At 38.3% G+C, this 14,812-nt stretch overlaps 1 protein-coding gene and 1 long non-coding RNA gene across 7 annotated transcripts in view; one reads left to right on the forward strand and one right to left on the reverse strand.

Annotated features, from left to right (window-relative positions):
- On the reverse strand, positions 951–11,833 carry MSANTD4 (Myb/SANT DNA binding domain containing 4 with coiled-coils). 3 transcript variants are annotated; one of them, XM_021062730.1, is made up of 4 exons: positions 11,729–11,805; positions 11,321–11,439; positions 4,026–4,641; positions 966–3,675 (listed from the first exon to the last, which is right to left on the reverse strand). In XM_021062730.1, the coding sequence occupies exons 3-4, from the start codon at positions 4,485–4,487 to the stop codon at positions 3,100–3,102; spliced, it is 1,038 nt and encodes a 345-aa protein (XP_020918389.1). In that variant the 5' UTR covers positions 4,488–4,641; positions 11,321–11,439; positions 11,729–11,805; the 3' UTR covers positions 966–3,099. The 3 variants fall into 3 exon arrangements, with proteins under 3 accessions (XP_005667348.1, XP_020918389.1, XP_020918390.1); XM_005667291.3 differs by lacking the exon at positions 11,321–11,439 and having other exon boundaries at positions 951–3,675; positions 11,729–11,833; XM_021062731.1 differs by lacking the exon at positions 11,321–11,439 and having other exon boundaries at positions 1,432–3,675; positions 11,660–11,805.
- The window catches only part of LOC102162684, a 32,937-nt gene continuing 30,194 nt past the window's right edge, over positions 12,070–14,812 (forward strand). The window contains exon 1 of one of the 4 annotated variants that reach the window (XR_002335618.1): positions 12,070–12,318. This is a non-coding gene — a long non-coding RNA (uncharacterized LOC102162684). The remainder of the gene's footprint in view (positions 12,319–14,812) is intronic. The other 3 variants (XR_002335619.1, XR_305327.3, XR_002335620.1) reach the window with 3 other exon arrangements.

The raw sequence follows: 14,812 nt of genomic DNA on the forward strand, positions 1-14,812 counted from the left end.
CTATCATCACTATCATCACAGTTGGTGATGTTTTAAAAATGTAACAATGTTTCCAATACTATATTATAAATAAATTTTATAAAGATTCATTCATTAGCAGACTAGGCTACCATAAAGCAATCATGTTGCTGCTTCTTTATTATCAATGCATAAATAGTTCTACCTATAAATAAATGTGAATTGTTCATATTATCTTTTCACTTTTGATGTCTAGTGTTAGTAATACATATAACATCTACAATGTTTTACATCATATTAGACAATACTGATGTAGGTACTGACAAGATAGACAATTCATCTCGTAAACAGACAACATAAACTTTTGGTATAAATAAATACTACAAATGTGTTTCCTCTTTCTCATGATTTTCTCAACTTTTTTTTCCCCTCTAGCTTACTTTATGCTAACACATATAAAGAATGTAACAGCATATAACACATATATAAAATATGTGTTATTGGACTGTTTGTCTATAAGGCTTCTAGTCAAGAGTCAGCTATTAGTAGTTCAGTTTTAAGAGAGTCAAAAGTTACATGCAGATTTTCAGCTGAGGGTGGGGTGATGAGGATGGGTGCCTCTAACTCCTACACTGTTCAAGAGTCAACTGTATTTTTAAAATTAAAATTTAGGGGGAGTATAATGTTAAAGCAAATGTAGAGCAACCTCATGAAAATAACTTTTAAGTACAAAACAAAACAAAAGTTAAAGAGAGGTAGGAAAGGTAGCTACCAATTTAAAATATTCTGGAAGCACTACAATCTGTTTTCAGGATAGAAGTGACAAAGCATGAAGACGTAGAAAAATGAAAAGAGAGAAAAGGTTATATAAAATGGACAGATCATTTCTAAGAACTTAAGAATTCTCCATTCATAAATAATATTGGCTATCTTCATACTTAAGTCTAGGAAATTAAAATCATTGACCTTAAATATAACACTAATATCAACTTGCCTTTCAAGTAGCATTTTATAGTTTACATACCATTTTATTAACAATTAAAAAAAAGAAACTATGAAGCATAGGTAGAGCAGATATCATTATGCTCATTTTACAAATGAGGAAACCAAATCACAGCATAAGTTAAATGACTTTTACAAGTAGAAAGTGGCAAAGCTACAATTCTTACAACTATACCACAAACTTTCGATACTCCTTTCTCCTTAAAGCTCTTACATTAAAATCTTGATACTTGATACATTATTTTTCAGGTATTACGTTAATTAAAGTGATGAGGTACTATTTCTTGTGAAAGTAGGGCTAATATGACTTAGCTCAAGGATGAACAAATAAAATACGAAAAACACATAGTACAATGCCTAACACAAATGTTAGGACCCTTTCCCCTACTTACCATAATAAAACTCATTTCCAGGCTTGGTAACCTCAACCCCCATAGCACTGAGCATCACTGGAAATGATAAATGTTCACATAGTTAGCATAGGCAAATTTTATTTCTAAGGTCAGAAACATTAATTTCAGTTATAGAAAAATAGCACTATTTCAAAGTCAAGGTAACTAAGCAGGAGTATATTTTTTCCTTATATACCCATACTTAAAATCAAGACATTCTTAAGGTAACAAGGAACAAATGCAGAATCAAGGTAGTATTGTCAATAGAAGAGATGTACTAAGGCTTCATGTCAGCCCTGGAAATGGGAAAATACAAAGTGATCTCGTGCAATGATTCTCAACTTCAATGTGCATTAGAATCACCTGGATTGTGGAAAAAGCACCTTCAGGGGACTGAAGGCAAATCATCAGATTAAGTAAACCCTTGGTCTCAGAATAAATACCAAAGGGACTAAAGATACAAACTCCGTTGCTCAGGGAAGGGCAAAGACAAAATACACCACAATGTATGAAATCAGCCACTTACTCACTGTGTGAATTCTCTAAGCCTTGGACTCAGGAAGAAGAGATACCACTCTCAAGACTTGTTCTACAGATCAGGTCAGATAGTGTGCATTAAGTGCTTCCCTAACTCACAGCACAGAGCTACTAGCATTATTCCATCATCATCATCATCACTATTGGTTACAGAGGACATCCTCCCTCCACCCCCACACCCAGTTCCAAATAGCTATTATCTATTTTAAAAATCAAATTACCACTCATTGAGTTCGGGGTCATTGACTACTGGTACCATTTTTAAATTGGTACCATTTTTACTAGTTTCAACCAGTCATTTACATTAAGGTTTCAGTACATGACTGAAATGACAATTTTTATATCTAAACTAAGACAATGGATTCAAAGAAGAAAGTAGAACTAAAGCTTAAAAAGTATGTGTTGCTTCTAAAGCATCAATAGCTAGACGAATGAACTGCTTTTCAAAGTGACCCACTTTGGATAATCTATATTTGGATGTTCCCCATACTGTTTTCTGAATCTCAGGTTATTTATAGAAGGAAACATGGGAATTAAATATCTATAATATTACTTCCTATGTTCAATATACTACAAGAGTAATGTTTCTTAGTTAAAGTTTTGGGACATTTAAGCAACTCCTACATAAATATCTGAGGTTTTAACACTCTGAAATAACACTAACGAGGTGTTCAGTCAAGCTAGGACAAGATTTCTCAACTGCAGCAATACTGATATTTTTGGCTGGATCATTCATATTTTGGGGGGCTGTCCAGTGCACTATAGGACATAGGCATCCCTGGCCTCTATCCACTGCATGCCAGTAGTAACATGTACCACTTCCCAGTTCAGACAACCAGAAATATCACCAGACACTGCCAAATGTCTTTGGGGGGCCAAAATCATCCCCAGTTGAGAACTACTGAGATAGAATTTTACACAGACATAACTGCAAACTTGGAATGCACAGATTATACAAGACATTATGTAATTTTACTAACAATGGTTTGTGCTATACTGTTTATGTTAGAGCACAAAGTTTCTATATCATATACCACTTAAGCATACAAATACCCACAAATAACTCTCTTTTTCCTAATGAAAACACTGACATTAAACAGGGAAAAAAAAAAAAAAAAAAAAAACCAACAATATGGCTAATCCTACAACCATTTTTATATTACCTAAACCTATGGTTTACAAACATTTGATAAATGGAGACCTAAATAAATCACTGCAAGTGTCCCTCCTTCTGAATGCGTAGTCTCTCTTTCTCTACTTGTAAGCGTTCCTTTTCAATCTGCAGCTTCTCTGATTCAAATTTCAAAAATTGCAGCCTATCTTTTTCTAGTTGCAAGCGTTCTCTCTCAAGTTTTAACTTCTCTGTTTCTATATCTGGTGGCTGATGTATGGACTTTTCTCCTTGACCAAGTTCATTTTCCAAAGATGGTTTCTCTGAGTTGACTATCTGTAACCTCAACTTCTCTCTTTCAATCTGCAGCCGCTCCTTCTCCAGCTGAAGCCGCTCATGCTCCATGTCTAAATGTCGCAGCCTCTCTTTCTCAATCTGTAGGCGTTCCTTTTCTACCTGTAGTCTTTCAGCCTCAATATCAAGCCGTCGTTTTTCCAACTCTAGTTTCTGTTTCTCTATGTTTACAAGTAAATGGGGTTCATCAAATGCAGACCTAGATGGGGTTGAGTTCAGAGTAAAAAACTCATCAATGTGGGGGAAATCAGGAAGTTCATTTTCCCTCCTGGAATCTGGTATGACTGATGACAACATTTCTTCTTCCTCTTCAATTTCAAACTAAAAGAAAAGAGAAAAGTAGTTCTTGGTATTTATTTCTATTCCATGGTTGTTAATTTGTCTAAACATTTCTTAAAAGCTTTTTATGTGGCTTGAGCACACAAAACCATTTACTTTGAATTCTGAAAAATATTTACAATGAATTACCCGAAATCATTTATATAATTAAGATAAGTATTTTTAGGTGAGAAGAGACCGACAATATTAAGAAGGAAAAAAAAATAGAATGACTCTATTATTTACTATTTTTAAGTTAGCTTGAAAATCTGGGAATTTCTTTACTGTTCCTCATCTATGATAAACTCCCACATCAGAAATGAAGAATAGAGTTCACAAAGGCTAATACTTACTTCAGGACTCTGGGGATCTCTTTCTTCCTCTTCCACTTTGACTTCAGTTAAAGATCCACCTGCATCCCTGAAATCTGCCACATTTTGCCAATCAAAATTTGTATCATTTCGGAATCCAATCTTTTCATCTATCTCTTCAGTGAGAGAGTCATCTAAATCAGACGTGGGAAGGGGAAACCCTGAACCAACCAGCTTAATGTTTGCCTTCATCCTCTTTCTCTTCATAAGCGCTCGCCAGTCAAGGTACCTTCTTTTCACTTCTGTCCCTGTTCTCTGTTCTCCTTCTCCTACAGCATTCACACACTGTGCAATCTCCTCCCAAGCCATTCGCTTCATCACATTAATTGTTGTATTGAGCTGCTTGGAAAAAATAACTTCTTTCCTTTTTGTAATTTCTTTCAAAAGGGTCTGAGTTTCTTGTACACTAAAATTGCTCTTCCTTTTCCTTTTCAACTGCTTCATTTTTCTAACTTAAATGTAGTTTTTACAGTAAAAGAAGATGTGAAAAAAAAAATTGAGGAATATTACAAAGTACAAAAATCAGGGATAATCCTTCATTAGCACTTTCTTTAAATGTTTTCCGTTCGCCTAGTAGCACAGGCAGGCTGGATGATTCCTAGAGAGAAAACAGTAAAAATCAATCAACCTGCAACTTCTGCAATGTACTTCAACCCAATAAACTATATAATTTAAAAAAAACCTCTAAATATGGCTCAAAATGCTATATTTCTGTCTCCACCAGCACTACCTCAGTCTAAGCTACCATTTTCTTTCACCAAGGCTGTTGTAATGGTTCCAAACTAATTGCCAGCATTCACTCTTGACCCACTCCCTACTTCTTCTCTATTCTCCCTAATTCATCCACTCTAACTACAAAGGCCTTTTTTCAGTCACCCATTCTTGTCAATCTCCTTGCCCACTATAGGTCCTTTGCACACACTGTTCCTTCTGCCTAGGAAGTGGTAGGAAATGGATTGCTCCCTGCCTGGGCTACTTAATTCCTCCGTATCTTTCTGCTTGCAGATTAGACATCTGTTCCTGCTGAAGCCCTTCCTGACAAGGAGTCAAATGACTCCTTTTCCTCACCTAAATGTTACATGCTTGCTCATATACAGCCAAAAGTGTCTCGTTCCCATTTTACTAGAAGTCTCATGAGGACAGCAACATTTCTGCTCACCATTATGTCCTCAGAGCCTAGCAGAGATTTTGGCACATGGCAAACATACCATAAACACTTTTTGAATGAATAAATGAAAAAACCTGCTAAAGTGACGAGTTTGGAATGTCAAAAAGCAAAAAAAAATTAGACCCCGTGAAATAATTTTAGAGGAACACTGAAAGGCTGGGCTACAAAGTCATAAAATTCAGAAACAAATTCGAGACAATGTAATCTGATCAGAGAAATGACAACTACTTATACCTTACTATTTATCAAATTAAAATCCATATTTAGGTTAAATCTACAAAGAACTCCTAAGCTTGAAATAAAAGTTTCTGAAACAATGAAATTATTTTAAGGATATGATAGAATTAAAAGGATAACATGGAGTTCTCATCGTGGCTCAGTGGTTAAAGAATCCAACTAGGAACCATGAGGTTGCGGGTTCCATCCCTGGCCTTGCTCAGTGGTTTAAGGATCCGGTGTTGCCTTGAGCTGTAGTGTAGGTCACAAACACGGCTCAGATCTGGCGTTGCTGTGGCAGTGGTAGGCCGGCAGCTATAGCTCCGATTGGACCCCTAGCCTGGGAGCCTCCATATGCTGTGGGTGTGGCCCCAGAAAAGACAAAAAAATTAATTAATTAATTTTTTTTTAAAAAAAGGATAACATAAAAGAGGCAAGGATTTTTCCCAAACTAATTAACTAGTTAAAGATCACTAATTACAATTTTAAAAAAATTTAGAGGGAGTTCCTGTTGTCACGCAGCAGAAACGAGTTGGATTAGGAACCATAAGGTTATGGGTTTGATCCCTGGCCTCACTCAGTGGGTTAAGGATCCAGATTTGCCACGAGCTGTGGTGTAGTTCGTAGACGCAGCTTGGATCTGGCATTGCTGTGGCTCTGGTGCAGGCCGGTGGCTAGAGTTCCGATTGGACCTCTAGACTGGGAAATTCCATATGCTGCGGGCGCAGACCTAAAAAGATAAAAGACAAAACAAAAACAAAACAAAACAAAAAAATTTTGGAGCTCCCATCGTGGCGCAGCAGAAACAAATCCAACTAGGAACCATGAGGTTGTAGGTTAGAGCCCTGGCTTCGCTCAATGGGTTAAGGATCTGGCGTTGCTGTGAGCTGTGGTGTATGTTGCAGATGCAGCTCAGATCCTTCATTGCTGTGGCTGCAGTGTAAGCCAGCAGCTGTAGCTCTGATTGGACCCCTAGCCTGGGAACCTCTATATACCTCAGGGGCAGCCCTAAAGAGCCCCCCCACAAAAAATTTTTTTTTTTAAATCAAACAGGGAGTTCCTGTCATGGCTCAGTGGTTAACGAACTCGACTAGTATTCATGAGGTTGCGGGTTCAATCCCTCGCCTCATTCAGTGGGTAAAGGATTCAGCATTGCCATTTGCTGAGGTGTCGGTTGAAGAGGTGGCTTAGATCCCACACTGCTGTGGCTGTGGCATAGGCTGGCAGCTGTAGCTCTTATTTGATCCCCAGCCTGGGAGACTTCACATGCCACATGTACAGCCCCAAAAAGACAAAAGACAAAAAATAAATTAATTAAATTAAAAAATCCAAAAAATTTGCACAGCAAGATAACTAAAAAGAAAACAAAAAGACAACTTACAGAATGGGAAAAAATGATTTCAAATGATGCAACTGACAAGGGCTTAATCTCTAAAATATACAAACAACTTACACAACTCAACAGCAAAAAGGCCAACAACCCAATTGAAAAATGGGCAAAAGACCCGAATAGACATTTCTCCAAAGAAGATATACGGATGGCCAACAAGCACATGAAAAAATACTCAACATCACTGATTAGAGAAATACAAATCAAAACTAGGAGATACCACCTCACACCAGTCAGAATGGCCATCATTTATAAGTCCACAAATAACAAATGCTGGAGGGGTGTGGAGAAAAGGGAACCCTCCTGCACTGTTAGTGGGAATGTAAATTGGTACAACCACTACGGAAAGCAATATGGAGATACCTTAGAAAACTATACATAGGAGTTCCCGTCGTGGCGCAGTGGTTGGCGAATCCGACTAGGAACCATGAGGTTGCGGGTTCGGTCCCTGCCCTTGCTCAGTGGGTTAACGATCCGGCATTGCCGTGAGCTGTGGTGTAGATTGCAGACGCGGCTCGGATCCCGCGTTGCTGTGGCTCTGGTGTAGGCTAGTGGCTACGGCTCCGATTCGACCCCTAGCCTGGGAACCTCCATATGCCGTGGGAGCAGCCCCAAAGAAATAGCAAAAAGACAAAAAAAAAAAGAAAGAAAGAAAACTATACATAGAACTACCATATGACCTGACAATCCCACTCTTGGCCATATATCTGGACAAAACTTTCCTTGAAAAAGACACATGCACCCGCATGTTCATTGCAGCACTGTTCATCATAGCCAAGACATGAGAACAACCTAAATGTGCATCGACAGATGACTGGCTTAGGAAGATATGGTATATATACACAATGGAATACTACTCAGTCATAAAAAAGAACAAAACAATGCCATTTGCAGCAACATGGATGGAACTAGAGACTCTCATCCTGAGTGAAGTCAGTCAGAAAGAGAAAGACAAACACCATATGATATCATTTCTATCTGGAATCTAATATATGGCACAAATGAACCTTTCCACAGAAAAGAAAATCATGGACTTGGAGAATAGACTTGTGGTGGCCGAGGGGGAGGGGAGGGAGTGGGATGGATTGGGAATTTGAGGTTAGTGGATGCAAACTATTGCCTTTGGAATGGATAAGCAATGAGATCCTGCTGTATAGTACTGAGAACTATATCTAGTCACTTACAATGAAGCATGATAACGTGAGAAAAAAGAATCTATATATGTATGTGTAACTGGGTCACCATGCTGTACAGTAGAAAATTGACAGAACACTGTAAACCAGCTATAATGGAAAAAAATAAAAATCATTATATAAAAAAAATTATACTTTAGTAAAAATGTATTTAATAAACAAACAAAAAAGTTTACTTGCTCAAATGGGTACAGAGAGGCAAGATGGACTACAAATGCTGTAGCTGCTAAGAAATTTCCCTTCAGAGATTAAAGCCTCATCCGCTACAAAATTTACAACATAAACAAAGTTGGCCTCTATGGGAAAAATATGCTAAGTAGAATATATCAGATAGAAATATAACTAATAGTAAGGACCAATTTCACTCTTCTGTCTGTTGGAAACACATCAAAGGAATACAAGCTAAGTCAATTCAAACTTAAGTAGAAGAGGATTGCTCCCTTTAGCAAATCAAACTTTCTTATATGTAGAATGTCATTAGATATCTATCCATATCTTTATTAGAAAGAACTATGATTGAATTAGGAGTACATAAGTACTGAGTAATTAAGACACAATGCTTCATTCAACAAACATGTACTGAGTGCTTGAAACCTTTCAAAGTCTTTGCATACACTTAGGAGGTAAATTTACTCTTCCTCTCTATTACAAATCCTGAGTCCTACTTATGATATCTTCATATCTACCTTTGCCAGCTTTAAGTGTCACCTCCAATACCAACCCCGAACATTCTTTCTCAACTCAGCCTCTCCAATATATATGTCAAGAGTGGGCACACACAGTATCAAACATTCTAAAATTCCTTGAATTCTAGATTAGTGCTGTCTAATACAAATACAACAAGACTCACATATATAATTTTAAATCCTCTAACAGCCACATTAAAATGTAAAGAGAAACAGGTAAAATTTGTCATATATTTTATTTAACCTAACATACCAAAATTTATTATTTTTTCAACATGTAATCAATACAAAAAGTAACTGAGGTATTTCACACTTTTTTCCCCCTACTAAGCCTTCAAAATCATGTGGGTATTATGGACTAGCCACAATATGTGGCTATTGGCTATGGTACTGGACAGCCCAGTTCTAGCTTTATGACCCCTGAGGACTATCATAAATGTATTCCTTTGGCACATCCTCCCAATTCCCATGGTCTCTGCTCTTTTGTCTGGCCAGTGACTACTCATCCTCAGCACCTTCATGTTCCCATTAGTCTACATCTAATGTCTGTGCTACATGCTTCCACCATCAGGCTGTTATAATCCCTTACTTTATACTAGGAACAATACGGGATTGAAGATGAATGTATTATTTCTATCAAATAATTTATGACTTAAGTAAAACCTGTAAAATACATATGCATAAAAATTTACAAGAAAAATTATAATGGAGACTATAAACTAAAAGTTCTGAATACAGACTACCTAAACCTGTATATTAATTCCACCGCTTAGAAGCTCTGTCATCTTAAGCAAATTACTTAGCCTTCTTATTTTCTCATCTATAAATAGGAGAAAAATAAAATAACATGATGTTTTGAGGATTAGATGAGATAATTCAATCAAGAAATGTATTAACACCTAAGATATAGTAAGCCCTGAACAAACATCAGCTATTATCCATTTCCTAGTATAGTCAGTCTGGACACAGTAAGTGAATATTTCTTTACTGGATAAATAATGAGAGTGTATGAAAAGTACAAGAAGAGAAGTACTAACAAAATACCCTGGGTGTTGAGAAGGAGAAATTTTTGGTAGGATCAAGGAAGGTTGTGAGAAGGAATTAGCATTTGATTTGTCCCTAAAGAGGGACAGAAGTACAAGGAATCAAAGTTGGAAAACTAGGTTGGGGCCAAATGTCAACAAATCTTTAATGCTGACCTGTAAGACCCCATCCTTTGCTTCAAGAAAAAAGAAAAACTTACTATAAGAGACAAATATATCTGTGAGGATTTTTGAAATTCAAGCAGTATACCTTTTATATGGAGGTAATGTTACTGTAATAATATACAAACTATAATATAAAAAATGTAGTACATAATAAAATAATAAACAATGATTACAGTTGTCAAGAGAATTCTAATTTAGGCAGAAATCCATCATTAGATTTTGCTGCTCTTAGAATATGAGATATGAGATCAATTTTGTAATGACAGAAATAAAAATCCTTTTAAAACTATGCTTGATTCAATATACTCTTAACATTTTGGCAGCAGCTGTTGTTGTTTACATATCCTGTTTCTCCCAACAATTTGTAATTCTGCATCTCTGTCCTACAGAGGTGATATCCCTCTGTGCCTCACTATTCTATGCTAAACTGTTGAACTATTTCATTGACAAAATGCACTTTAATACCCATTTGTAACCTCACTGAAATTGACATGGAAATGTATCTTAGATTTCCCCTCAGTCATGACTTAATTGTATGAAAATCACAGGTAAATGTTAAGACGGTAGCCAAATCAAAGTAACCCTGAATTGAAACTTGGTAGCTACGTTGACATGAGTAGAAGTTAAGGTATGTTTCTAGGAATTTCTTTTTTTCTGTCTTCTCCTCTACATTTTGGTACTCAGCTTGGGTTTTCATCATTAATTACCCAATAATTCACTCAAGTATTTACTGAGCTCCTACTATGTGCCAGGCACACATTTTTAGTGCTGAGGCTCTAAAACCTCATCAATTATGAAAAGATGCCATTTTAGATGTCAAATACTATCACTTTTATATTGGTTGTCTTATTCACCTTTACAGAGGAGAATTCAGAAGTTGCAACCTCTAAAAATTCATAGTTCTTCCATGCCCAAACACAGAGAAGAGCCATTTTCCTGAAACTCCACCCACAGTCATTCTTTTACTGGTTGGAAAGTATAAGTAGTTCACTTACATAATCCTTGTGATGTACCACCAATGGCATAATATATCTGAGCAATTTTTTTTTTCAGGGACTAACACTTGAGAACGACATTCCTAAATATTGCATGATAAGACGGAATCAAGAAGTCTGAGGAAAATCATGTAGTAAACTCTGGGTCCAAAACATTTTTTTAGGTAAACTCATTAGGCTGTTCAAGAAGAAAACATCACAAAATCTAAAAACTTTCCCCCACCCCCTCCCAATCCTCTCTGAAGTGTGCTCTCCCTCTTCCCACCAACTCCAAGCCCTACCCTCGCCACCATCTTCTTAGAGGAAATTCATCGCCCTGCCGAATAGGATGCTCTTCTCTATAACTCGTGGTAGATAAATGATTAAAGTTTACTCAAGTGTCGCCTGTTACCATATTAATAAAGTACCTCTCACTCCTCACCTCTTCCTTTGGGGCCGCTCTGGTACAGCCCCTCGGGAGCATGCAGGAAGGCTGAATTCCCAGGAGGCCACCTAGGAGCTGGGGCGCGCACCTGACTAGGCCACAGCCAACAGCTGCACCTGCTGGGACGTAAGGCAACCTGGAAGAGAGTCCTCTCTCCGCAAATCAGAGTCCCAGGGCGCCTGGGAACTTTAGCAGCCTTTTTGCAGCGGCTTGGGCCCCTCCCTACCCTCTCAGGTCAGGCGGCAGCTGCGACTGCTATTTCTCTTGAGTAACGTAGCCTGCTAGCTACGGAGCCAGATCCGTTGCGGCAGCGGGAGACAGAGTCCTAACACTGACCTAGCTGGCACCAACCGTCCGCGGAGCCGTCCCCTCCCTCGCAGCCTCCTCAGGGACACAAACGCTCACCTGAGACCCTGGCAGTACCTCCCCATGGTCGCCTCAGAGGTGGGGGGGGCGGGGTGACAAAAAAAAAAAAAAAAAAAAAAAAGATGCTTCATTGATTCCCCTCCCACCAACTTCGCCCGCCCGCGGCCCTAAACCATTGGCTGGCGCGGGTGGCGCTCGTTAAATGAAGCTCATCCATTGGCCTGAGGCGTAGTGCCATTCTGGCTGAGGGCCCGCCCTAGGTCCAGCCTCACAATGGAAATCGAGTCCCAAACCGTTCCGGGTTACTGCCCTGAAATTCCGCCCCCTTGTTACTAGTGGCCTCCGGTTCTACGCTCAGTCTTTGGCGTGCGACTCTGTCAATCAAGAGGGCTCTAGGAAAGGATTGGCCACTAGCAATCAGACGGCTGCACCATTCAGCCTGATTGGGATACAGACCGCTCCATCTCCAAACTCTACTCCTATCCCTGGACACTTACCAGTTAAAAGGGCAAAGAGGAAGTAGCACCCTTGCTTTGCTCCAGCTGTTCCTAGCCCAGCATTCCTTTCTGCTCAGCCAACTGTGACCAAGTTTGGCCTCAACCGTTCCTCTGAGACTGCCCCTGCCAAAGGTCACTGGTGATTACCCTATGGATAAATCTAAGCGACACTTTCTCGGTTTTTATCTTACCTCCTCAAAAATATTTGACTTGTTGACCTTTCTTCATTGGTTTCCTTAATGCTTCCCCTGGTTTTCCTCCCTCCCAGTCTCTACCCTCTTTGCAGTTGCCTCTCTCGCTGCCATCTGGTGTAACTAATGGGTCTGTCTTCCCATTGTCTTCCTATTGCCTTTGTTAAGGCCTGTTTTGAAATCCAGAATTACATCGGTAACATCCTTACTGGCCTGTCTGCCAGTACCATTGTAGTCCATTCTTCACAACTTAGGCAAGAAAGGCTGCCTGAAGTTCTTTAGTGGAACCACATTCATTTTATGATAAAATACAAATGCTTTACAAGAATTTCTTCCGTTTTTTCCTCAGGCTTCATCTTTCTAAAGCATTCCTCCCTACACTTTTCCTAATTCCTTACCCTAATTATTTTATTTCTTTCAGTTCCTAGACTTGGCTTTGGGACTTCGTTTGCTTTGCATAGTTTCCACCTGGAATGATTTCTACCTGCCTCTTACCTGTTATGGCCCAGGATCAAGTTACTTTCTGAAGGAAAGTTTCTTTTCTCTCCATTCACCCTGTCTCCACTTCCAAGTTCTCCCTCTAATGTAGCTTTGCCAGGTAAAAGACAGGATACTCAACTAAAAAAAATTTTTTTTTGGGGGGGTCTTTTTGCTATTTCTTGAGGCCGCTCCCGCGCCTTATGGAGGTTCCCAGGCCAGGGGTCGAATCGGAGCTGCAGCAACGCGGGATCCGAGCCATGTCTGCGACCCACACCACAGCTCACAGCAATGCCGGATCGTTAACCCGCTGAGCAAGGGCAGGGACCAAACCTGCAACCTCATGATTCCTAGTCGGATTCGTTAACCACTGCGCCACGACGGGAACTTCTCAACTAAATTTGAAGTTCAGATAAATAACATAATTTTCACTATAGCTATGTCCCATGCAATATTTGACACCCTGTATTTTTATTTGCTGGCCACTTACTCCAGGATGCTCCATGGTAGTCAGTACCTTTCCTCTAATACATCTTACCACATATTCCATGCAGGCAGGCTTTCTTGTTCACTGTTGAAATTTCCTTGCCTACCACAGTGCCAAAAATACAATACACACTTGAAAGAGATTTGGCAAATATATAATGGATATTCTGGGTCTATCATGAATACTTGCTTGATATTCCTCAAGGAACTTTTGTCCACAAAATAGAAGTACTTATGAAATATGCTCTTTAAAATGTAAAACTAATCTTTCATATATTTACTTAAACTTTGTGAAAGAAGCGTGTCTATAATTTTGCCTAAATAGGACAAAAAAAGTTTCTTTAGATAAATATGAGAACTTTTATTTTGGATTTTGTTTATAGTGGATGTTTTTTGGGTGAGTACAGTGAAAGGTTAAGAGAACTATTCATCTTTATTATGACCAGACATTCTCTCTGATTCCCCTGAGTCTGTCTATTCCTTGAACGTATTTATTTATTTCAGTAACAGGGTAAAGGCCTAATAAGTCGCTAAGTATTAAAGAACCATCTGCTTCCATATCATCAACTCTTTAAGCTTTCTCCAATTAACCTATCTCCTCGCCGACTGCAAGGTCTTTTCCAGATACTGTCACTATTTTTTCTCATTTATATCTTGTCTGGGCGGACATGGACCAAGAAGGGAGAGATTAAAGGTAATCCAGAATGCCTAATATCAGTACTCCATTGCCGACCTGGTAGTCTGCTGACTGATTTGATTTTGTTAGTATTTATTTCAGGCTGGTGATTTGACTTAATGTTTATTCTACAATTAAGGTTTTCAACTGAGGTAGCCACAAGTCAGATGATCCCTTGAAATGTGGCTACCAAACTGAATAACTGAATTTTAATTTATTTAATTTTAATTAATCCTAATTTAAAAACTGACGCTTAATTCAGTTACTGCATAATATCTAAGTATGTTTGGAAAACATGAGTTATGTGATCTACTTTTTCAATGTAAATTTTTTGAAATTGAAATAGAGATTGAATATTTCTGATAAAAAATTAGCATCTGAATTGAGATGTAAAATATATTCAGGATTTCTAAGATTTATCATAGAAATGTAAAATGTCTCATTGGTAATTTTTATACTGAGTATAAGTTGAAATTATATTTTGCATAATTGAGTTAAGGAAAATATGTTCTTAAAATTAATTTTACTTTGAATTTTTAACTTTTTAAAATGAGAATAATAGGAAATTTAATCTTATACATGTAATTTTTGTTGTGTTTCTATTAGACAATACCATTCTAGACTGTGCCTGGCCACAACTTATTAAGTGTCAGAATTAAGAGTTCCCGTTGTGTGGCAGCAGAAACAAATCCAACTAGGAACCATGAGGTTGCAGTTTCGATCCCTGGCCTCACTCAGTGGGTTAACGATCCGGCGTTGCCCTGAGCTGTGGTGTAGATCACAGATGAGGCTCGGA

The sequence above is a fragment of the Sus scrofa genome, chromosome 9 (genome assembly GCF_000003025.6).
Source record: "Sus scrofa isolate TJ Tabasco breed Duroc chromosome 9, Sscrofa11.1, whole genome shotgun sequence".
Taxonomy (NCBI): Eukaryota; Metazoa; Chordata; class Mammalia; order Artiodactyla; family Suidae; genus Sus; species Sus scrofa.